The following is a 25,615-nucleotide window of genomic DNA, read 5'->3' on the forward strand; positions in this document are numbered from 1 at the left end:
GTGAAGTATTTGTGTTTTTAAAGAGGAGATTCCTGTTAATCCACATACCTCTTAATTGGCAGGATTTCAGACAGTGTTAGAAAATGAAAGGGAAGAACTCAGATTGAGTGGGAGAAAATACTAAGGTTCTCAGACTTCTAACTTGCTAGGTCAGCACCTCTAAATTGTCCCCAATTTTTATACCTTTCTCCCTTTACTTTTGGATCTGCAGATTGCCCCAACTTCCCATCCCCCCCTCCCATATTTGACTGTCAGGGAATAATTAGCTCTGGTGAGGTGGGAAGAGGAAAGGAAGAAGCAGCAGTTGTATAGTTAACTGAGTAAAAGGTTACTTCTGTTAATGCCTACGTGTAACTTTTATTTCAGCTTTGGAAACTTTTGTCTCCATTGCCAAAATGTTACCACAAACTGGACTATATGATGTCGTAGAAGGATATATAAAAATTTCTGTTGAGTGCTCAGAGATTTTCCAACTTCTAACTGGAGAAAAAAGAACTGAACATGAAGTAAGTTTCATTTGAACATTCGTTACAAATGAAAAACGATCTATCCTGTCATCAGAGTTGGTATATGAAGGATAGCATCTATATGTGTCTAATAAGATGTGATTTTTATTGTTGTCATTGTGATTTCTAAAATACATCTTTTTTTATTAAGATGTTTAAAAAAAATGTTATTGATGCCCTTTTCTGTCTCAACTCCTCCTCCCAGCAAGCGTTGCCTAGTAATAGTGTTAAAGTCAAAAACAACCAACACACTGACCGCATATGGCAGCGCATGCCACATTTCATAACCTCGTTCCCTCTCTCTTTGATGAAAGGAGCATAATCCATTTCTTCATCTTGGACCGTTCTTGGTCATTGTAATACAGAATGGCCTTTTTTATTTTATTATTCTTCTGATTTCCATTGTTGTAGTTATTGTGTATATTATTTCCTTTTCTGTGCTTACTTCATCCTGAATTGATTCATATAAATCTCTCTGTTTCACTGAATTTGTATTCATAGTTTTTTATTGAACAGAATTATCCCATTGTACTCATATACCACAGTTTGTTTATCCATTCTTCAAAAAACAAATACCCATTTTTTTTAATCTTTTACTATGATTTTTAAAAATGTTATTAATATGTTTGTCTATGTGTAACTTTTATTTTTATATGCCCTAGGAGTGGAATCTCTGAGCCAAAGCATATGAACATTTTAGTCAACTTTTTTTTTTTTTTTAAGCACAGTTCTAAATTGTTTTCTGGAATAGTTGGACCTGTTCATCAATATCAATAGTGTATCATTTTGCCTATCTTCCTGTATACCCTCCAATATTAATTTTTTTTATCTTTTTTTTCATCTTTGTCAATTTGTTAAATGTGAAGTTAAACCTCAGAATTGTTTTAATTTAAATATCTATTTATTATTAGTGATTTGGAGAACTCTTTTATATGGCTGTTAATAGTTTGTAATTGTGTTGAGAGCTGTTTGTTTATATTCTTTGATTACTTAGGGATATTCATGTTTTTTTGAAAGAATTCTAATGATGAATAGTTATTTATAGTGTTGAATATAATTTAGTGAAATAGCATTTTATTAAAGGTAGCTTTGAATGTGACTAGTCATCAATACAAGAGACAAAAGACAATTAAAGATGAGAACAGATTTTTTAAAAGACTAGCAATATTCCACAGATTTCAGAAATAGGTGGAGTTGAATTTAATCTTTTCAGGATTTTATATAGTTGAAAATTTGATTTTGGGATGCTTGGTAAACTATTTGAAATCTTGAGTATTTGTAAGAATCTTTGGCCATTAAGATATTAGAAGACAATAAGAAACAGTTATAATTAAGGAAGATTTACTTTTTTTGTTTAGAAAGGAAAAAATGAAATTTGTGAAATGCTTAATTTTATCTTTTTCAGAGGATATTAATTTTTAAAACTTTAGAAGCCATATTACTGCGAACAGCAGGTGATCTTTCTCATTTTCATGTTGTGGGAACCAACATCATGAAAAAAATTATGACTAGCCATATGAAGCTGATTTATGATTCACTAAATGCTTCAAGTTACAAGTAAGTTATTGTCCATGTATCTGTACTGTTTTTAACTTTCGTTTTTACTTTCAGATTTTTCCAGTAAAAAATCTATTTGTCATTTTAGTTGACTGTATTTAGTACATTCTCCCATCTTCTTTTTTTATTTCCAGTTATCCAAGAAATACTTATCAAACACCTATTATTTGCCTGTTAAGAACTTTGATGGTACAACAAGTAAAAGCTTATATTTTGGTCAGGGAAACATGTTTATGTGAAATTATTTCTGAATTAGACCAGTATACAGCATCAAAAAACATCAAAAAAGTATGTCAAATTAAGTATACAGCCTATAAAGTTGAAGACTGGAGTAGTGTGGGAGTAGAAAAAACATGGTATTGTCATTAGAAGGCCTGAGTTTGAGTTTCAACTTTCTGCTCTCCCTCTTTGACCTTGAACAAGTTCTTTCATCATTTTGGGCCTTTATTTCCTCATCTGCAAAATAAGTAATAGATTAAATCATATTTAAAGTTCCTTCTCACTCTGACAGTGTAAGGTCCTATACTATTAGTCATGTAATTGTTATACAGTTTTATATGTAGTATCATCTTCTTAGGAAATACATGCTATCAAGGGATATTTTTTCTTTTTATCTTCCAAATGCAGAAATAAACTCATATGATTATTTACAAAAGGTTCATATACTCATTCTTTAAATCTCATGGCAGTAAATCATTATAATTGTGTTTTTTAACACTTTTGTCCTCAGTTTCCATAAAAGCAGGAGTTTCTGTTTATAGGTATTTTAGAGACAGAAGGAATTTTAGATTTTGGGTCCAAACACATCATTTTTTAGATGAGAAAGTTTAGGATTACAGAAGAGTCACACAATTGGCAATGGTTTCAAACCATTATTTGAAACTAGGTAGATGCCAGATACAATGATCTTTCAATTATACCACTTTATCTCTCTGTGAATACCTTTCCCTTTTTTCTCTGAGCACATAATGGCTTCTCCTTTTTTCCCCATTTCTCCTTTGGAGACTTCTCTCTGATACCACTTCCATCTTGGTTCTGACCCTTATTACCTCACTTCTGGATCATTGTGGTGGCCTTCTAATAGGTCTGCTTACTTCAGGTATTCTCATTTCAGTCCCTCTTTCATTCTGCTGTCAAAGTAATTTTTCCTTAAGTTTAAATTTGACCATGTAAATTTCAATGACTCTCCATTCTTTCCAAGATCAAATATGAAATTTTCTGGCATTTAAAACTCTTCATAACATGACCCCTTTCTACTTTTCCAGTCTTCTTATTTTTTACACACTCCATCTAATCTGTGATCATGTGATAGGCTATACCCTATATCTGGAATTCTTTCCCTCTTCATTCTTGCCTCCTTCAAGATTCAGCTAAAATCCTTTCTTCCTTTCTTAGGGACTAATTTTTTGCTTTTCTTTGTATCCTCAGCACTTAGCATAGTGCCTGGAACACAGTAGATGTTTAATAAATCTTTATTGTTTAACTGATTAGCTGATAGTGTTTCAGTATTAATGTATCTTGCATTTAGAAGAGTTGTTCTCACTGTAAGATCATATATAGAAACGTTATTTTGAATTAACTTTGTATTTTCTTTTCCTGTATACATAGAATGAGTCAAACCTGTTTGAACCTTATGTCAGCTATGGTGGCGCAGGGTCCAGATGCTGCCAGGGATTTCTATAGCCGATTTGACTTCAACAAAAATTCTTTGTATGGTTTGGTGAAAATAAGAAGTCCAAAGGTAAAGAACATTTAACTTCTGCTTTTAAAATTCTATTTGATTATTCCATATTTTTCTTAAAAATACTTATTTTCCTTTCTCTTGTTTTTATTTTCCTCTGTTTTAAACTAAAATGTAAGAGGTAGTATGAAGAAGGTGTTTTTGTGAATATGGGGGGTATTCGGGTGTTTGAGAATAGAGTCTAATCTGGTAATTTAAATTTGACACTGAAACAAAATGAGGCACTCATATTGAATGATCATTCAATAGTCAACAAAAGAAGATTTACTTAATCTTATCTAGAGAAGAATCAATAAGGACAGACATTGAGAATTCTTTAAATTGATTTAGCTGAAATGATCTCCCATCTCAATCTACCAGTCAGCCATCTCAGAACCTCTCTAGCTCTTTTGGACCACTTTGTCCTCAGGCAGTAAAGTGCTACCTAGAGTATGAGTCCTTAGTCCCCGAGGAAACCAAGTCTCAAGGAATATCTTTATACTTTTTAAGGAAAAAGTAGCTCCACTTGCATGGGTAAAAGATTCTTGCTATGTAGGAAGTGAATTATGGGTTAGGTTGAATTATTCTTTTTTCCAAGTAACAGAAAAAATTATAAAACTTATTTATTTTAGAAATCTCCTTTTTCCCTTTCTTCCTTGGTCAGAAATAAATATTAACTATTGTAGAATGTATATTTAATAAACTAAAACTCATTCTTAATCAGTATTAAGCCTGAAATAATAGAATGAACTTTGTCTAACCTGCCTAATTTGACCAATCCCAAATTAACAAAAGAGAGAGATTAAAGTAAAGGAAGAGCCAGCTTCATTTTGAAGACATATTGGGAAGAGAAAATTCTATTTGCAGCAGATAGAAAAATGTATCTCTGCTGGGCAAGTTCTCATAGCCTGGTGAATGGCTAAATGGGATGTGAAGCATGGTTCTGGGATAACTAGATATAGAATGATTAGATGAGATTTCACATATACCCACCAATCAGAGGACTGAGGTCCTAGGATGGAAATCTTAAAACTAAATGAACTAATTCTTTCATATGTACTTCAGATTTCCATGCCCTTCGATATTATTTCTGAATTTATACACTCTTTGCATATATACAATCCCATTTAAAACACCTACCCAAACAAACTAGATGGTAAGCAGAAGAGAAAAAGAAAAAAGTTTAGTTTTGTTGTCAGTATGCATAAGGGAAGTGGTAGTAGTGAAAAAGGATATGTAATCAGGGACCTTGTGAGGTCAGATCTTAGAATCCAGAGAGTTAAGCTAGCTTGGTATCTCAAATCACACTTTAGAAATCTTTAAGGTTTAGTTTATAATGTTACAGGGTAAAGAGTTGATCACACTGCTAAGTGATGTGAACAGAACCAGGAAATCATTATACAAGGTAATAAGATTATACAATGATCAATTTTGATGGACATGGCTGTCTTCAATAATGAGATGATTCAAACTAGTTCCAATTATTTAGTGGTGAAGAGAGCCATCTACACCCAGAGAGAGGACTGTGGGAACTGAGTGTGGTTCACAACATAGCATTTTCACTTTTTTTGTTGTTGTTTGTCTGCATTTTATTTTGCTTCTCTCTGTTTTGTTTTGTTTTTATTGGTTTGATTTGGTTTTTTTTTGTGTGGCATGATAATTCTATAAATAATGTATGTATATGTTGGATTTAACATGTATTTCTACTGTGTTTAACATATATTGGATTATTTGCCATCTAGAAGAGGAGGTGGGGGAAGAGGATGGGGAAATTGGAACACAAGGTTTTGCAAGGGCTAATGTTGAAGAATTGTCCATACATATATTTTGAAAAATAAAAAGCTTTAATAAAGAAAAAGAAAGGAAAAAATTCATCACACTCATTTTTAGTCTCTAAGGGCTCCTCCTTGCTGTTTTACTCATTATCATGTTTATTCTTACCATCTATTTTTCAGGGTATGATATATCCTTTTTGATTACTAAAATTAAAACACTTCTCATTAATTAGCCTGAAGCCTTTCCTAAGATTATTAAATATTAAACATGCTATTATTAAATGCTAATATTGAACAAATTGAAGAAATTTGTTACTATAAACAGTTGCTCTTCACATATATGCATATATATAGGGATAATAACATTTATATACATATGTAAATGCAGGTATACTAATTCTTCTAATCTTATTTACTGAAATTTTTGAGAGCCACTTTTCTCACTTATGGAGTAAATATCAGAGCCTTGTGTTGTCCCAGTATTTTCTGAGGTCCTTCCACTTAGTTCTTTGGGTATGTTCTTCAAGGATCACAGAATGGCTCAGTCTAAGGATATGGCAAAATCCTAAGCAGTCTGATCATTTCTTTCCTGGACTGAGCTTTCCAGACTCTAGATTTTGGTTTTGGTCCTAGGTAACACATTACCAACTTGGCTTCTGCATGGTAATCAAAGAGAACAGTTGCTGGCTCCAGTCCCTTTTAACTTACTGATAAGACCTACATATTTAGAATGATAGAACTTTAGGCCCCAACGTCCCTCAACCCTTGCCCTGATCACTCAGCCTCGATCTGAGTCCTAGATACAACTCTTTGTTATGATAGAGCTACCAGCCTTTCCTGGTCTGTGTTGGTGAGTTGAAACTAAGATCCTGTTCTATTAAGATGCTGGTCTTTCCCTGGTCTTTGCCCCAGACATGAAACCAGAATCCTACTTGTATGTCAGAGCTTCAGACCTGTAGTTTCAGCCTAGAATCTGGGATCCTGCTTGGCCTATCCCTCCCCCCCCTCCCCCACCCCATTCCATAGTTTTAGCCCTGGTCACTTGCCTATGAATTGATTTTATGATCTTGTCCTAGAAAAATGACCTATTGTGGTTTCTCTTTGGATTTCTCTGATAGATACTTGGTTTGGTGCTCTACTTAATTTTTTTTTTTTTTGTTGGAAGCATTCTTCTTTTGATTCTTCAACTCTACTCTTTTTGCTGGTTTTTCTTCAGTTTTATTTATAGATGACATTCTGTAGTTCTATTATTGTTTTCCTTTCTGTGTATTGATTTATTGTTGTTGTTGCTATATAACATTATCACTGAATATGAAGGGTGGTGCCAGTGGTGGTTGATCTTGACTTAGCCAATATATTTTAGGTTTTCTTTGCAATGGAATGACTTCAAAAGTCAAGAGTCCTTTTATAGGAAAGGAAAATTTGGAAGCAAATCTCTAAGGAAGATCACTGACCCTGTACTCTTCTAGCTCAGAGAATGTACCATGGCATATGGTGAAGAGTTATTATTCACTTAGGGGGAAGAAATGATTTCTTTTCCTGAAGTAAGCAAGTTACTTTTTAGAAAGCTGATTTTCTTTTGTGGAAATTTTTAGAGCTTATTCTCTTCTATGGAAAATATATTAAAAAATTAGATTTTTAATAATATCTAATCCTAGGTAGAATAAAACCATAACTTCAGAGAAGGTTTTCGTGATGTTCGTTATGTGCAAGTTTATGTTTTTTGTTTGCAGCTATTGTTTTAATTATGGTTGATGGGTTCTGTCCAAGGGAGACAGAAGTTGAATGATGGATTTATAAGAAGGCTATAGAACTATTTTAGATAGTTCCATTCCACATATCCCCTGCCTCCAATGGAATTTCTGTCTTTAAATAGAAAACATGAAATTGAACATTTTTATTATTTAGTGAGGATATTCATCAGGCATACGTATTACCAATAGGTTATTTAAGTGTTTCTTTTCATTTGCCAAATTGGCTTCTTTCATCTTCCAAGTATTCTGAAAGCTTCAAGTAAACCCTCTCCAAATCTTTCTTAGTGAATATTAAAAGTAGATAAAAATTTACACCAAATTTTTTTAAACCCTGTCATTTCAACTAGAAAGAACTATCTCTAGTTTATTTGACCAAATACTACTTTATTTTTTTTAGAATTTCTCTTAGATTTAAAAATTTTCAAATACTAATGTATTTTGTTATTTATATATCATAGCATTTAGAAGTAGAAGGGACTTTAAAGATCAGCTAGGCCAGGCGTACCCTTCATTGTAATCATGAGTGTTGATTAGCTTACAGTCCACTATAGTTCTCACATTTTTTTTTAGGTGAATTGCTATCTTTCCTCCCTCATGTGTTTGTGAAGCTGATTTTTTTTTTTTTTTGTATATACAAACATACATATACATACATATTGGGGTTTTAAAGTTCTTATTGCACTATATAATATTGTAAGGCTTAGAGTGAAGAAATCTGAATTCTAGACTAGTTCAGAAACTTTCTAGTTTTGTGACTCTGGGTAAGTCACCCACCTTTTTTGCACCTCAATTCCTTTATTTTTGAAAAGGGTAATTCAAATACTATTATCCCTACTTTTAGGGCTTTTGTGAGGAAATTGCTTTGTGTATCATTAAAAAGCACTATAACTGTGACATATATTTTTATAGGTTATAAAGTAGATTATGAGTAATCTAGAGAGAAGGAATTACTTTTTTTTTCTCTTTCTAACCTTACACAGAAACTCTTACTATATTGTTGTGTTCAGAATTGTAAGCCATGACATTGGCCAGTCTTTCCTTCAGCCAGCTTTAAGAACTTTGTAATTTAGCCTTGTAGACATTGATTTCTTTCATCTTGTGTCATTTGGAATTATCTTGGATCATTTTATTGATCAGAGCATCTAAGTCTTTCACAGTTGATCATCACTACAGCATAGCTGTTGCTGTGCACAATGATCTCCCGGTTCTTCTCACTTCACTTGGCATCAGCTCATGTAAATCCTGCCATTGTTTTATTCTGAAACCACTCCTCTTGTCATTTCCCACAACACAATAGTACTTCATCACAATCATATGCCATAATTTGTTCAGCTTTTTCCCAATTGATGAGCATCCCAGAATTTTTATTAATTTTGCCACTGCAAAAAGAGCTGCTGGGAATATTTTTGTACATATAGTTCCTTTTCCTTTGATCTCTTTAGGACATAGATTTAGTAGTGGTATTGCTGGATCAAAGGATATAAAATTTTAAAGCTTTTGGGGCCTAGTTCCAAATTGTTCTCCAGAGTGGTTTTACCAGTTCATTACTTTACCAACAGTTCATTAGTGTTAACTATTTTTTCCCTTATCCCCTCCAATCTTTGTCATTTCTGATAGATGTGAGATAGTATTTTAGTGTTGTTTTAATTTGCCTTTCCCTAATCAATAATAGTTTAGAGCATTTTTCATATGACTATAGATAAATTTGATTTCTTCTTTTTTATGGATGAGTTCATCTAATTCATATTCATGGTTATGATGACTATGTATTTTCCTCTATTCCATTATCTTCTGTTTTTTTCTCTTTTTTTGTTTTTTATCTTGTTCCTCCTCGAAAATGCTTTTAACTACTGCCTTCTTAATTTGCCTTCCCCTTATTACCTCCTTTCCCATCCCCTTTCATCTGTCCAAATCTCTTATCCCTTTCTCTATTCTATTTTCCTATTGGCTAAATCACACTTCTATATGCAACTGAGTGTGTGTGTGTGTGTGTGTGTGTGTGTGTATGATATATACATGTATATGTATGTGCGTGTATCTAGATATAGATGTGTATGTATTCATGTGTTTTTAATTTCTTTCAACCAGTTCTTTCAACCATTAGTTTCTTTTTTTTTCTTTCAGATAAGCTATTATCTTCCATACCCTCATTTTCCCCTCCATTGTGAAAGTTCTTTCTTATGCCCCTCTTTTTATGTGAGAAAATTTCCTCATTCTATCTCCCCCTTCCACCTTCTTCCACGATATCCCTCTTTCTCACCCCTTTGTTTTTTTTTGGATAACATTCCGACATAATCAACTCATTCACTTGCCCTCTATGTAAATTCCTTTGAGTTGTCCTAGAATGATAAAGTTCTCAGGAGTTCCAAATATCATCTTCCCATATAGTTCCCATAGAAATATAAATATTTTCACCATATTAAATCCTTTAATATTTCTCTTTTATGTTGAACTTTTTATACTTCTTGAGTTTTTAGTTTGAAAGTCAAATTTTCTATTCAGCTTTGGTCTTTTTATCAGGAATGCTTGAAAGTCTTCTATTTCATTAAATATTCATTTTTTTTGTCTCCTTGAAGGATTATACTGTTTTGCTGGGTAGGTTATTCTTGATTGCATCTTAGCTCCTTTGCCTTCTGAAATATATTCTAAGCCCTCTGCTCCTTTAATGTGGAAGCTGCTAAATCTTTTGTGATCCTGACTGTGGCTTCATGATATCTAAATTGTTTCTTGTAGTTGCCAGTACCAGTGTTCCTCTTGGCTCTGGAACAATAACCAGGTCCCCTGCTGTCCTACAGCCACAAGTACTAAAGGTCTTCTTGACTTTAAAGCAACAAGGGCCCTTGCTTCCTTATGAACAATGAGAAGTATTCCTTTCTGCCATGTACTCACTATCAACAAAATATTCCTTATAATTTCTTTTTGACCAGTTGTGTTTGTCCCATCCCACCCCAACAATTTTTCTCTTCTCTTATTTGCCCTTCTCTGTGGTTATGCTACTACTTTCATATTCCATGATCTTTCAAATTACACTAGTAGTGTTTCAGCAAACACATCTGCCTCTTCCTTTCATTGCCTAAGAAGCTAGTACATCTGACCTAAGTGACTTGCATTCATCAAAAGAAGGTAGATGTTTTTGTTCTTGTTTACTTATTTCGGTACCAACTCCCTGTGAATCCTTTTTATTCTGTTGTTCTTATGCAGTGATCGTTCTCCTTGGCAGAGAAAATAGAAGAGTAAAAGTTGGTAAACTCTGCCTTCCCCTTGTTATCTTTTATTAGTCTCATCCACCTATGTATATAGGTCCTACCGTTGGCTGTTAAAAAACTAATAACAGTATAAATCTTTTCAGAATGATAACATTCAGAAGAAGGGAAATCTACAAATCTATTTATTGTATTCATGTGAGAGGTAAATGTACATGCGCTTGTCTTTTGCTAAAAGCCTGTTGGAGCACAAACTATGACAGATCAAAATCAAAGGAAAAGTTTTTTGTAAAACCTAACCATAGATCTTCAGTTGGGCCTTGAAGATTCAGCCCAACTAAGTTTGGAGAGACTTAACTCCAAAAGGTTCCCATCTGGTAATGATTTCTTTTTTGTCCATAGCAATACATGAAAACCTGGAGGTATTGTGAACTGTGTTTTTAAAAGTACCCATGCTGATCAAACCATGGATTATCACCATTTTTTAATTATATCCATGTATCTATGTATGTGACATATCTCTTTCCTTTTCCAATAGGGGCTGCCAGATGTTCGATTGGCATATATCCAGTTTGCCCTTTCCTTCTTAATTGCTGGTGATGATAATACCATAGCACGAGTGTTGGAGTTGAAAGGTATTCATATATTTCTAAGGGAAGGATGTTAATACTTTTGGGGAAAAATTAATTTGAATAGCTTTGGTGAGAAAAAAAGAACTAGAGTCACCAGCTACTATTTATAAAAGAACATAAAAGAAGCTTTTGTTACATTAATAGCATTGACCAAAAATAACAGTGGTATATCAAAGTCTTACTATCTGGAATGCTGAGAGATAACAAAGAACAAACAAATACCTTCCAGAGTTTGGAAGCAAAGACGTTTTTGTGGCTTTCACAGGTACTGCTTGCGTGACTTTCCCTAGTGCTGATGTTTAAAAAACTGAAACTCAGTTAATTGTGCTGTTAAGACCATTGTGCTGCTTATTAGAACTAAAAATAAACTTTTAAAAAACCTGTCTCATGTGAACTGGGTACTAGGTTGCTTCCCTTTGTTTAAAAATGAGCAAAATTTGAGATTCATTTCTTTATTGTTTCTTGGGCTGGGCTGGCCTGACTTGAAGCTTTTGATAGGCTTCACCTTTGACCCAGCATATACTTCCTGAGCAAGCAGGGCCTGGTATCAGGCTCTAGCCTGTTTGCATCTCTAGTCCTCCCCATCCTCCATGAGGAACCAGAGGGGAAGTTGCAGGACAAGAGACCTCTTGGAACCTTGAACTAGACTTGGAATGTGATGATGATTTGGGGGTCAGGGAGACCTCTTTAGCCTGGGATTTTTGAATTATCTATGGAGTGTGAATGGAGAATGCTAGTGCTATAATGTTAACAGGAAGCTCTTCTTTTTGTAAAACTCAAGCACAAAATATTTTTTTTTCTTTAAAAGGAGATGCTACATTGTTTATCCTAGTTGTCTATTCCTATCATCCTAACATTTTTGTCTAGATCATCACTTTACCAGGAAAAGAGAAATCTTTTTTCAACTTTCTTTATTTCAGAAAGTCTTTAATTTTTTCTTTAAAAAATCAATTAATTAATTAATTTACAAAGCATATGCATGGGTAATTTTTCCAATATTGACTCTTGCAAAACCTTTTCCAAATTTTCCTCACCTTCTCCCCACCCCCTCTCCTAAACTGGCAGGTAGTCCAATACATGTTAAATATGTTGAAATATATGTTAAATCCAATATATGTATACATATTTATACAGTTATCTTGCTGCACAAGCAAAATCATATCAAGAAGGAAGGAAAAGAAAAACTGAGAAAGAAAACACAATGCAAGCAAATAACAACAGAGAGAGTGAGAGTGCTATGTTGTGTTCCTCACTTTGTTCCCACAGTTCTCTCTCTGGGTGTAGATGGCTTTCTTCATCACTGAAGAAGTGGAACTGGTTTGAATCGTCTCATTGTTGAAGAGAGCCAAGTCTATCAGAATTGATCATCATATACTCTTGTTTTTTCCATGTATGATGATCTCCTGGTTCTGCTCATTTCACTTTGCATCAGTTCACGTAGGTCTCTCCAAGCCTCTCTGAAATCATCCTGCTGGTCGTTTCTTACAGAAGAATAATATTCCATAACATTCATATACTCTAACTTATAAAGCCATTCTCCAATTGATGGGCACCCATTTAGTTTCCAGTTTCTTGCCATTACCAAAAGGGCTGCCACAAACATTTTGGCACATATAGGTCCCTTTCCCTCCTTTAATATCTCTTTGGGATATAAGCCCAATAATAACACTGTAATAATCTGACAGGTGTATAGTGGTATCTTAAGTTGTCTTAATTTGCATTTCTCTGATCATTAGTGACCGTTTCATGTGATTACATATAGTTTTAATTTCTTCATCTGAAAATTGTCTTCATATCCTTTGACCATTTATCAATTGGAGAATGGCTTGAATTATTATAAATTTGAATCAATTCTCTATATATTTTAGAAATGAGGCCTTTATCAGATCCTTTGGATGTAAAAAGAAAAGTCTTTAAATTGAACTTAACTTTTGACAATTTTATTTTCAGAATTCCTCCCTGTCATTTTTGCGACAGGCTTGAAGGAAGACAGAATTTCTACTATCAATCTTTTGTTGTCCACCCTGAAAACCAAGGTATGTTTTAATAGAGTAAACGTTTTCCAAGAGAGGAAAACTATAGAATATATAATTCCGTTGATGATCTTGTTCATAAATTTTTAGTTTGTCTGGAGGGGGGGGCGTCTCTAGACCCCTTTACTCTCTTAGAAATCAAGGACCTCAAAGAGCTTTTGTTTATATGCATTATATAAATATAAGTAACATCTCAAATGGGGCAGCTAGGTGGCGCAGTGGATGGAGTGCCAGATCTGGAGCTCAAATCTGGCCTTGTATTCTAATTGTCTGATCCTGGGCAAATCATTTAACCTTGTTTGCCTCAGTTTCCTCATCTGTAAAATGGTCTAGAAAAGGAAATGGCAAATTACTCCAGTGTCTTTGCATAGAAAATCCCAAATGGGATCACAAAGAGTCAGACATAACTAAAAGAAGACTGAAGAACAATAACAAAAACATCTCAGTATTGTTATGAAAAAAGTTTTGATGTTGTGGACTTACTATAGATTATAGTTCAGGATGAGAATTTTTGTTCATGTACAAATTCTGGAGCTATAGAGCTGTAAAAATTCTAACCCAACCCTTTTTAATCCCCTGACATACATATATTATATGAATGTGTTCTTTGTGTTCTTACCTAGTGGAATATTGGTAATAATGGAGTTAAAGAGGAAAAAAAGTAGTCTGAACTCTAAATTATATAAGTATGATTTGATTTCATAATAAATTGGATATATTTTGTCTGATAAAATAGTAGTTTGGACACTGTCAAAAATTTTGTCTTAAAAATAATAGTAATTTTTTAAAAATAAGTAAAGTTTCATATACTTTGCATTATTTTGCTTTATTACTCTCAGGTGGTTCACAATATTGGTATTACAAAGACTCAGAAAGTTCGTTTCTTTACTGGATATTTGTTAAATAATGTGGCTTCTCTCTATCGTTGGAATGGAATTGCTGATGTCAGCACAGAAAATATCAAGGTACAGTAGTAACTTTGGAATTAAGATTTTAGTGTCATTTTTATGTTTTGAAAAATGAAATTAGGTATTACTTTTAAAAATTCTAGTATGCTGCTTTTGACTTTTTTACATTGTTACTTTCCTTTGGCTAGTAATAAAGGTAACAGGATACTATTTTTTCACTGCAGAAAAAGTTTTTCTTTGGACAAATAATTTCATACTTACCCTCAAATAATTGGCTAGTACATTTTGGTCCTACAGAATTACTCAAAACTTACTCTGCTCTTTTTTCTCTCACACTGTTGTTTTCTACTATGGCTGACTTCCATCCAGATTTTTGAAGATTTCCTGCACCATGCTTCTAACTTCTTATGTTATAGGACATAAAATTTGTTATCTAATGCTTTATTGATAGGATTATTAACATTTCTATACTTAACCAAAGATATATAATACTTTATTCATTTTTACTTTATTTATATGCTCTTGAAGTTAAACATAGCTAAAGAAGTGAAAATTTTAGATCTCAAGTTTCTTTGTAGAGCTTTTAAATTAAATCTTAAGATATTCAATAATCCTACCTTCCTTTTATAATAGTAATTTGCATGTGTTCTCTTTTAAAAATACTTTGTTGTTCAAAAAGACTCATGATAGAAAATGCCATCCATAACCTTGAGAACTGAAGAGTCCAAATGCAGTTTGAAGCACAGTTTTTTTTTTTTCCTTTTGTTCTGTTTTTTCCTTCATAATGTGATTGATGTAGAAATATGTTTTATATGGTTGCACATATATAACTTCTATTGGATTATTTGCCGTCTTTTGGGGGAGAAGGAAAAAAATTGAGAACTCAGAATTTTTCAAAAAATGAATATTGAAAATTGTGTTTATATGTAATTGGGAAAATACTTTTGAATTAAAAAAAAAAAAACAAAGTAAAAATACTTTGTTGGTTTGGAAAGATTATTTGACTCTTGCATGCCAGAAAACTTCAGGTACTTAATAAAACACTTCTAAGTGTGGAATTTTATTTACGAGTAAAATAAATTTGATGTGTTAAAAAGGTATTAAGCTTGTTTTAGAATAAAAAATGCCATTTAACTTGCCTTTTAACAAAAATTCTGTCCTAATCATGTCACACTTTGATATAAAATGTATATATTTAGAAAATTTGTTTTTGTCTATTTTTACCCTCTAGTCATTGAATATTTTTGTTTTTTCTTTTCTCTTTTTCTGTTTTTTCCCCCTTGTTCTTTCCCTTTTCTTCCTCCCTAATAGCCTACTGAAGAAACAGGCAAGACCATGGTAAGGGAACTGGTTCACAACTTCTTAATGGATCTTTGCTGTTCTCTGAAGCATGGCATTAACTTCTATGATGCATCTTTTGGTACTCTGGGCAGGTAAAACACAATATTATTGTATATATAGTAGTCTGTATTGTTTAGAAGCCATTATATATATGTGAAAATCAGTAAATTCAATTAATCTTCAGTTAATTACAGAATTTTAGGATTCAGAGAAACCTTAGAAATTATCTTGTCTTTCCTCTTTTTATTTTTCCCTCCAGACCAGGAAACTGCCCAAAGAGGTTTTATTTATTGAGTTTTTATGAAGATGTCCAATGGTAGATTATACCTATTTGCTCTAGGCTTGAGACTTAGTTGCTGTCAACTGGATTTTGAAGCAAAATAGTTTATGTATAATCATGGGAACCTGTATCATTTGTGGAACCAGACATCCCAAGGAAGCTGGGTTGGGTTTTATGAATTCATTCTTCTCTTAGTAGACTGAGATTAGCCTGGAGGGAGGCAGAGCTCAGAAACTACAATAAAATGACTCAGACCCTCATTGAGTCCTTTGAACTAATCTGAATTATAATCAGGTATCTGGAAATAAATAAATGTGTCCATGACACACTTTTAAGTTTAATCTGCATTATTAACATTTTCATAAGTCTAGAAATCAACAAAACAATAAATTATTCCATGGTTTTTAGCTTTGTTAATTTTCAAAGTGTTAAAGTTCACAGTGAAAATTTAAAAATTGGCTCTTGTGAGTTATTATGAGCTGGTTCCAACACAACCCCTTAGATAAGGCAACAAAGTTCAGGTAAAGTGACTTATCCTCCCTTTATTATTTCCTCAGAATCATCTTGGGAGGCACATTAACTTTGAAAGAAGTTTCCTAAGATGGTGATTGCACCATTTAATTAAATTTACCTTTTTAAAGTACTAATTACTGCTGAAATTTAAAAAACTTGATATCTCATGATTTTTCCTGGTTTATGAGAAGCATGTTAAAAATTGCCAGTAAATATAATAAAATTTAAAAGGTGTATATATTATTAGCACATATGTATATGTACATATTATCTAAGTATATGTAATATGTGTATAGACATGTAAACATATTTATTAAATTTGATATTCTCTATAGTATTGGTCACATAAAATTAATTTTCAGACAAAGTGATAAATGGGGGAAAGAGAAAGAAAATTCCTAAAATTTATTGGTTACAACTTTACATCTCATTTTCCACACTATTATCATTAGTACTTTTTATTTTAATTTTCATCCCACTGAAAAATTTATTTTAATTGGAAGTTTGCTTGGTTTAGGATAAAATCTACTCCTTCAAATATTTGTTTCTTGATTTACTCTTAGCATTTCCAAACCTAGACTAAGAAATTTCTTTAATGTGTTGCTAGAGACAGAGTATTCAGAAGCAAGCAAGAAAAGTCAGAAAATCTAAGTTGTAGATGCTACAAGCTTTTCAGAAATTATTTTGGGTAAATGACATATTTTAGACATCTTATTTAGTGCTCTAAAAACTTTCTTGTGGAGTTAGTATAGGGTTTTTCTTCTCTAACCTTTTCTGATCTCTCATTTGGGTACTTTAGAACAATCCAGATATGAAAGAGAAAAAAGAAACAGAAATAGTTTTTTAAATATGTCTTTGGAGGGCATAAGGCAGAAGAATAAGGAGAAAAACAAAACAGGAGAACAGTTTTCATCTATTCAGATGTAGTAAAAATAAGATTTAAAAACCTCCCAAAAAAATTGAAGTGTTTCATCCTAGGGAAAACTTGAATAGTCTAAAATTAATTCCCCATGCTGTAGTATTGGTTTTCTTCAATCCTGGGGGGGTGGAGGGGTGAGGTGGAAGAGGTGGCATTTATTATAGTAATCACTGGCTTGTTATTGAGTTTTTAGAAAATTTTACACAGACCTGGTGGGTTTTTCCCCCCCTATTATTTATTAGAGGAGGGAACTTGACTCTCTTGAACTTCTTACTGGGTTTGAAGACAGCAGTGGATGATGACTTGGTGGCTGAACTTGTAGTGAACATCCTAAAAGTATGCCCAGATTTACTTACGAAGTACTTTAAGGAGGTGACCTATTCCTTTGTTCCAAGAATGAAGTCGGCTTGGTTAAACAATATCAGGCTACTAAGGAAGGTAAGGAAAAGAACTAAATGGAGATGAGGAATAACATGTTTTATTTCTTACTTCACCTCTAATGTGGAACACTTAGAAGTATTGTATTTGTATGTACATAAATTCAGTCCTCCAGCTGCCCCCGCTTTGCTTACCAAGCAGATGCAGCCCATCAGCACAGAAGATATAGAGAGTACCCTAAAATGCTGAGAGGCCTGTGATAACTTAACAAAATTTCAGTGGATATGAGTGTTTTTCTTCCTCTTTTAACTTTTAATTGCTTAGAATTACACTGATCCTTTTGAGCCACTCCATGTAATCTTTGAGAATGCCCTGAAATGTTTCATAGGCATTCAGTGGTAAGTGCCATAGGGAATCAATCACAGCATTAATGGAATGTTCCTCCATTAGCAGGAACTTCATGTTGATGCTCTTTATTTTATTTTTTGAGAAGTTTGCTTCAGGGTCTCCAGTGCTGGTGTGTGTGATGAATGGCACAGAAAGACAGTACAGGATGCAGTTCTTAATCTTTGTATGTGTGTGTGTGGGTGGGTGGGTGTGTGAATTCAATCTCTGCACCAAAATCAGAAATTGCACTATAATATACATATCTCTGACAGGAAGATAGGTGAATTAGTTCTGTTTCAGCACTTCTAGTAACTCTCATAAAGGCAACTCAGAGTTCTCATTGTTCTTCCTTCTGTGCACCCAAATCTGTGTTTATATCTTCCATTGTTTGGTCTTTGTTTTGTCCTGCAGAGCAGCACAGTAAAAAATTTCTTGACCTTTAATATTGTAATTATTACTTAACCATAATGATGCCATCATTCAATATTGATACATAGAATTAGCCTCAGCATTTAGTCTTAGCTCAGGCATTACCTAGATGTTATTTTTTCTTTTACAGATTTATGAGGCTCAGCCAGAGATTTCCCCAGCATTTAAAACTAAAGAGTTTATACCATTGTCTAGATTGCTTTCCATGGTCATGGTGACAACAGTACCCAATGTGTGCAACAAAATCATGTTTACTCAAGGATTAAAAGTAAGGTGATTTTATTGCTGTTAATCTAAATAGAAATTGTATCACTATTTTGAAAGTAATATGTTGGCTATATTTGTTTATTTCTGTCAATTCATTGTTATGTTCCTAGGAAGGAAATCTTACTTAGAAGCTATACTTTCTTATAGCAAACCATAATTTCATTTGTGTGGGCACTACTGCTTATGCAGGTGCAGCTTCTCCACATTTTAGTAAAGTATTTGATGAGTTCCTATGTCCAGCTCTCTAGTCATGAGTCTTTCCAGATTTAGCAGAGTTGGTCTTTGGAGGACAAATCATTCAGTGGAGAAACAGTTGCGTTATAATCATGTTGGCTCCTTTGAATGAGATTGTGAGTTTAAAATTTCTTTTGGTAATTTTCCAGCATGTGGTCTGGGCATAGGTAATGGGAAGAGGCAGATAGGGGTTGTAGGGGCACCAATCAAAAGGGACTTTTGTTCTGTTTGCCAAGTAAGTGAAATTAGGACTCAGATTGTTTGCCTTGTTCTTTGTGGGAGACATCATTTTATCCTAGAACCTGGCATGAAAATATGTTGGTAAGGAATTTGTCAGATACCTCCTTTATAATAGGCAGAACTTGGAAGAGGATTTGAAGTTTCTGAAGAAGTTTGATCTTTCTGGCAGTGTTTATTCCCTTATAAGATCTTAATTCTGACTGTCTCAGACAGTTATGAGATTAATTTTATATCCTAAATACCTACTGCTAAAATTGTAAGCAGAACTATGGATTGTACCCTTCCTTATATGGATGACCCGTTTCTCAAGATTTTTGCAGTCATCATATGAGTGAAATGTTAGTGACTATGGATATTTTTTTACCTTTTGTTTTTTGACAGCTCTTACCATGGGTAGTTAAGGGAGGAAGCCTGATCCGTAAGCAATAAATAAGAAGTCTGCTTTGTCCTTCTCATACTTGTTTTTTCTTGATTGGGCTTTAAAAAGAATTGGAACCTTAATATATTTGTCATTTCTTTTTTTTGAAAGCAAGGTTTGTAGCAGTTGACTCACCATCTTCCTTTAATTTAGTTTAGGTTGTGAATTTAAAGTTTTATTTGGTCCCTTAACCTTTCTGCTTTTGATGTAATTAAAGGCAAAATTCTTGCGATTAGTTAATATAATATATAGTGTATACCTTATATGGGATACAGTGAAATCTCAGTTAATTGTAATGCTCAGAAAACAGAATTTTTTCTTTTTTGGAATGTTGTTACTATAACCATTTGACCAATTTTATTTAAATTTTTGTCAATCGTATTTCTACTTTCTGTTTTCCTGTTTTGGTAAGTATAATATGTCTAAAGGATTTGAGAGCCTTACATTGTTTTAAGACCATCACTTTGAACATATTTGATTATCATGTAAGACTATTGATCAAGAAATCATAGCAAAGTATGATGAATAATTTCTAACCGCAGGATATATCCATGAAGTTGTTTCTTAAAATAAATACCTAATATGAACTTGATGTTTTGACACTTGTGTATTTATAAGTAAAGTGGCAAAAAAAAAATTAAATCTAGTTGGGAAAGTTTTAAATAATAAAACTTTATTACTCTATGATAAAACACATTGTATCAAAAACATCATAGGCACAGGGGCAACCTATATCGCATGACTCCAAAAAAAGTCTGTCTTGTAATCTGAACTCTTTCAGTAATTTTCCCTTCAAGGGAGAAAAAAAAAATCACTGCTTGATGATTCTGGGATAGTCCTTTAAAGGATCCTTGAGTTCTAAAAATCTTACATTTTGTCTTGGATTCTATTAGTTAGATTCCACCTTGTGAATTTACAGTTTATGTGTCTTATAAAGAAGTATCATTGATTGACCTTTTTCTCCTTCATTCTTTCCAGTTGGAAAACAAATCAGTAAATCACACAATTTTATCACTTATTTCCACCATTTTGAAGAGAGCATTAAAAAACATTGATCACTGTCTCAATAAGGATGTATGGCAGGAGTCAAGCATCTATACTCCTGTGATGATGGAGGAATTTGTGCATCTGTACAGAGAAGCTGTAAGCAAGGTAAGAAAGGAAGTAGTGTGGTTCTTTCCATAGTAATTTTAAAACACAGAAGTGAATAGCAGGTAGCTATTATGCAGCAGCAGCTGGTAAAGGAAGGTAAGTTGTTCTGAGTGAAGAACAACAGAAAATCAGAACAGGGAAAAGCCTAGAGATGGGAGTTCTTGCACAGCAAGAAGTAAGACACAAGAGTCCCATTGTTGGATTTAAGCTCCCAGCTTTGTGATTATGGGCAAGTCACGGAACCAGCTGCAACATCTTCAGTTTCTTTTAGCTTCTCCCAATGAAGACAAGTATGCAAATACTCCTAAAAATAAAGCCCAACAGAATTTTGATGGATTATATAAGAATAAATTTCTACTTATTATAGTTTGCATTTTAAAAGTATATATTAATTTTAAAGTGACAATGGTGTAATAGATAAAAAAATCACCCTTATGGTGAGGAAACCATTTAATGTATACTGGCTATGACCTTCACCTCTCCTGAAATTCCCTAAGATTAAGGTGCAGAGCAGCTCCTTATCTGCGTTGATAGAAGAAATGTTTCCAGTGGGAATTCCTTATACTAGTAAATTCCATATCTGTTCTTTGTATCTTCTTCTTTCCACATATTATTTTCTGTGTATTTATCTAAGTCTTATCTCTCCTATTCTTAGAAATGTAGTTGGGGTCAGTAAATATATTGTTTTGGTTTTACTTTTTTCACTGTGTCATTTGTTGTGTCTTGCCGTTGTGTTTCTCAAATATTTGTTGTTTTTTCCAGTGCAATAATATTCTATTTCGTTCACATATCTGTTTGTTCTACTGTTTTCCAGTAATTTGACACATGTTTTCAGTTTTTTAAATTATAAATTATGCTGCTGAAATATACTCATAAATCTTTTCAAATGAGTCAGTAATAATGAAAGGCAAGATCTAGAAATGAGTAGGATCAATTTTATGGTTCACATGACATGATTTCATAATTGCTTTCCAATAAGATTGCACCAATTCATAATTCTGCTAGCTATATAATTTGTATCATACTTTCAAATTATATACATTATTCATTTGAACTTCACTGTTGCTCTGTTTTTATTGTTCAGTCATATCTGATTCATTACCCCTTTTGAGGTTTTCTTGGCAGTTACTAAAGTGATTTGCCATTTCCTTCTCCAAATCATTTGACAGACGAGAAAATTGAGGCAAACAGGGTTAAGTGATTTGCTCGTGGTCACAGAGCTAGTAAGTAGTCCGAGGTCAGAGTTGAACTCAGGAAGATGAATCTTCTGATTCTTAGCTTGACTCTTTATCCACTGTACCGTCTAGACTTACTCATGTCATACAGCTACTAAGTATCAGAAGCAGAATGGGAACCTGGTCTTGCTGTCCAGTACTCTATTGCCCTAAATCACACTTCTTCAGAGTGGACCTGTTCTGTTACATGGAGCCAGGAGTAGTCAGACCACCTGCCTCAAAGGGTTGTTGTCAGTGTGGTGGAGAAAGTGCTTTGTAGACCTTTAAAATGCCATAGAGGTATGAGCTTTTGATACTCTTTACCCAGGGATTATGCTGAATGTACTAAAGTCTGAGAAAGTGGTGTGAAAATCAGATCAGCATTTTTCATGTATAGTTTAGAAACATAGGTGGTCTTTCATCAGATTACCAACAGGTTGTGTGTTGGGAATTCATTTTTAAGTCAGTCATTTAAAATTCATAGCCTCTTCACAGGATAAAATAATCAATGACTATGATAATCTAGTGTTTGACAAGCCCAAAGATCCCAGATTTTGGGATAAGAACTCACTATTTGATAAAAACTGCTAGGAAAATTGGAAATTAGTATGGCAGAAACTAGGCATTGACCTATATCTAACACCATATACAAGATAAGGTCAAAATGGGTTCATGATCTAGACATAAAGAATGATATAAACAAACTAAAAGAACATAGGATAGTTTACCTCTCAGATCTGTGGAGAAGCAAGGAATTTGTGACCAAAGAAGAACTAGAGATCGTTATTGATCTCAAAATAGATAATTCTGATTATGTTAAATTAAAAAGGTTTTGTACAAACAAAACTAATGCAGACAAGATTAGAAGGGAAGCAATAAACTGGGAAAACATTTTTTATATTCAAAGGTTTTAATAAAGGCCTTATTTCTAAAATATATAGAGAATTAACTCAAATTTATAAGAATTCAAGCCATTCTCCAGTTAATAAATGGTCAAAAGATATGAACAATTTTCAGATGAAGAAATTGAAACTGTAGTCATATGAAAAGGTGCTCCAAATCACTGTTGATTAGAAAAATGCAAATTAAGACAACTCTGAGATACCATTACACACCTGTCAGATTGGCTAAGATGACAAGAAAAGATCATAACAAACATTGGAGGGGATGTGAGAAAACTGGGACACTGATACATTCTTGGTGGAATTGTGAACAGATCTAACCCTTCTGGAGAGCAATCTGAAACTTTGCTCAAAAAGCTTTTAAGCTGTGCATACCCTTTGACCCAGCAGTGTTTCTACTGGGCTTATATCCCAAAGATATTAAAGGAAGGAAGGGGATCCACATGTGCAAAAATGTTTGTGGTAACCCTTTTTGTAGTGGCTAGAAGCTGGAAACTGAGTGGATGCCCATCAATTGGAAAATGGTTGCATAAATTATGGCATATAAAATGTTATGGAATATTGAAACGACCAGCAGGATGATTTCAGAAAGGCCTGGAGAGACTTACATGAATTGATGCTAAGTGAAGTGAGCAGAACCAGGAGATCATTATGCAAGGCAACAAGATTATACGATGATCAATTCTGATGGACATAGCTCTTTTCAACAATGAGATGATTCAAATCAGTTCCAATTATTCAGTGATGAAGAGAGCCATATGTACTCAGAGAGAGGACTGTGGGAACTGAGTGTGGACCACAACATAGCATTTTCATGCTTTCTGTTGATGTTTGCTTGCGTTTTGTTTTCTTTCTCAGGTTTTCTTTCTAGATCTCTTTTTTCTTGTGCAGCAAGATAACTGCATAAATACGTATACATATGTTGGATTTAACGTATTTTAACATACTTAACATGTATTGGACTAGGGGAGGGGATGAGGGGAAGAAGGAAAAAATTTGGAACAGAAAATTTTTCAAGGGTCAGTGTTGAAAAATTACCCATGCATATGTTTTGTAAATAAAAAGTTTTAATAAAATAAAATTCATAGCCCATTTTCTTGAGGGAACTTCAAAGTGTTTTCCTAGAGAAACAATTATAAATGGTAGTTCGGTGTTTTTATAAACCTTATAGAGAAAAAAAGTCCATAATGAAGATAAATCAGCTCATCAGAAGAACATGAATTCCTTGGAACGTGGCAGAAAGGGGCTTCTTGTTGGCACTCTGAGTTTTTGTTCTGGTCTTTGCTCCACTGTGATGAATGAAAATTCAGAGAGACATAATTTCTGGGCAATTAATAGTTTTATTAATTATGGTTAGGAAATAATAAAATGATGGTTCTTGGCTTTCTTTAATAAACCAAAGTCCTCCCTCAGGGAACATTCAAGGCTTTAAAAACTTTGGATAAGGGGACATACCTGAGAATGGAAATCAACTCTAATTGGTTAATAGTCAATTAGGGCATACACATTAATGATGAGGTGGGCAAAAAAGTTTTCATTTCCTTCTGCTGAGAATGAGACCAGAACATGGGATTCAACTTCCAGCAATGGACAAAATAATCTACCCATGTTATGCTGACTGATTTTCTCCTTCATAAGCTTCATAACGTCATCATCAATTCTAATGGAAGATCCCAAGGAAAGGTGTTTATTTCCTCAGAGCAAAATCTTGACTAAACTGGATTCTATTTGTTAAGACCTAGTTGAGAGGAGTCCCATTCAAGATCAAAAATCATGTTCCCTGGGAATTTGGGTAGTCCCAACTATCAGCAATGTCCTTCAGAAACCGGCTGAATAACCTACAGGAGTTGGTTTCATATGAGGAAATAGAAAGGGAAAAGCTTAATCTTAATAACTGGTTATTCATATATCATGCTGTGTGATGCACCATCCTAGCTGTGGTGAGAAGGGAGGTTTAAAGAATTTGTGTTGACTATTTTCCTTTTCCTATATAGCTTTTGCCAGATCTGAACAATATTGTATGTGTGTGGCAATCACTTGGAAAGCAAAAAACAGATGAAGATGGCGGGTTAGAAAATAAAAATTCACTTGAAGATGAGAAAACTGAAACTATGGAAGTAGACCACAAACATGGTGAGTGTATGTGTGGATTCTTCAAGTACATACAAATGATTTGTTTTTTACCTTCTGAAAAAAAAAATCTGGGAAAATATAGTAGTAAGTTCAGCTATTTCTGGATTTTTGTAAATGGATGTTATATTATTTTTCAATTTTGAGAGGAGAAAAAAAAAGTAATAGATTACACGACAGTTTTATCTTGAATCATCTGCATTGAAACATTAATTTTAATAAGTTATTTATAATTTCAAAGAAATAGATTAAAAATAGCTAGCTATTCCTCTCTAAGAATTTGGCTTGTAAATTTTGGTTTAACACGTTCTCCTTATCAGGAGAGACTATAAATACCTCATTCAACTCACATACCTTCAGTTATCAAATCTTGCCATTTTTATCTTTACAAAATTTCTTGTATGTATCTCAATACTCAACAGCTATCATCTTAATTCAGGCCCTCATCACTTCTCCTCTGGACTATTTCAGTTGTCTCCTAATTGGTCTTTCTACCTTAAAATTTTCTTCATTCCAGTTCCTCTTCTACATAACACTAAAGTAGTTTTTCTAAAACTCATGTCTGATTGTGTCAATCATTTCTCTTCCCTTTCCCCCAATCCCAATCTTAAATTACTTTAAATTACAGTGGTTCCCTGTTATCTATAGGATAAAAAATAATTCTTTTCTTTGGAATTCTTACCTTTCCAGTATTCTTTCACATTATTTTTCTTCTGTAAACTC

At 33.4% G+C, this 25,615-nt stretch overlaps 1 protein-coding gene across 1 annotated transcript in view; it reads left to right on the forward strand.

Annotated features, from left to right (window-relative positions):
* URB1 (URB1 ribosome biogenesis homolog) overlaps positions 1-25,615 on the forward strand; it is an 89,448-nt gene that overhangs the window by 4,011 nt on the left and 59,822 nt on the right. Inside the window, exons 2-12 of the mRNA XM_051984972.1 lie at positions 367-506; positions 1,912-2,063; positions 3,672-3,804; positions 11,054-11,150; positions 13,098-13,183; positions 14,020-14,145; positions 15,400-15,521; positions 17,384-17,579; positions 18,466-18,603; positions 20,473-20,646; positions 24,757-24,895. Coding sequence (XP_051840932.1) covers positions 367-506; positions 1,912-2,063; positions 3,672-3,804; positions 11,054-11,150; positions 13,098-13,183; positions 14,020-14,145; positions 15,400-15,521; positions 17,384-17,579; positions 18,466-18,603; positions 20,473-20,646; positions 24,757-24,895 — 1,503 coding nt within the window. The remainder of the gene's footprint in view (positions 1-366; positions 507-1,911; positions 2,064-3,671; positions 3,805-11,053; positions 11,151-13,097; positions 13,184-14,019; positions 14,146-15,399; positions 15,522-17,383; positions 17,580-18,465; positions 18,604-20,472; positions 20,647-24,756; positions 24,896-25,615) is intronic.

The sequence above is a fragment of the Antechinus flavipes genome, chromosome 3, assembly GCF_016432865.1.
Source record: "Antechinus flavipes isolate AdamAnt ecotype Samford, QLD, Australia chromosome 3, AdamAnt_v2, whole genome shotgun sequence".
Classification (NCBI taxonomy): domain Eukaryota; kingdom Metazoa; phylum Chordata; class Mammalia; order Dasyuromorphia; family Dasyuridae; genus Antechinus; species Antechinus flavipes.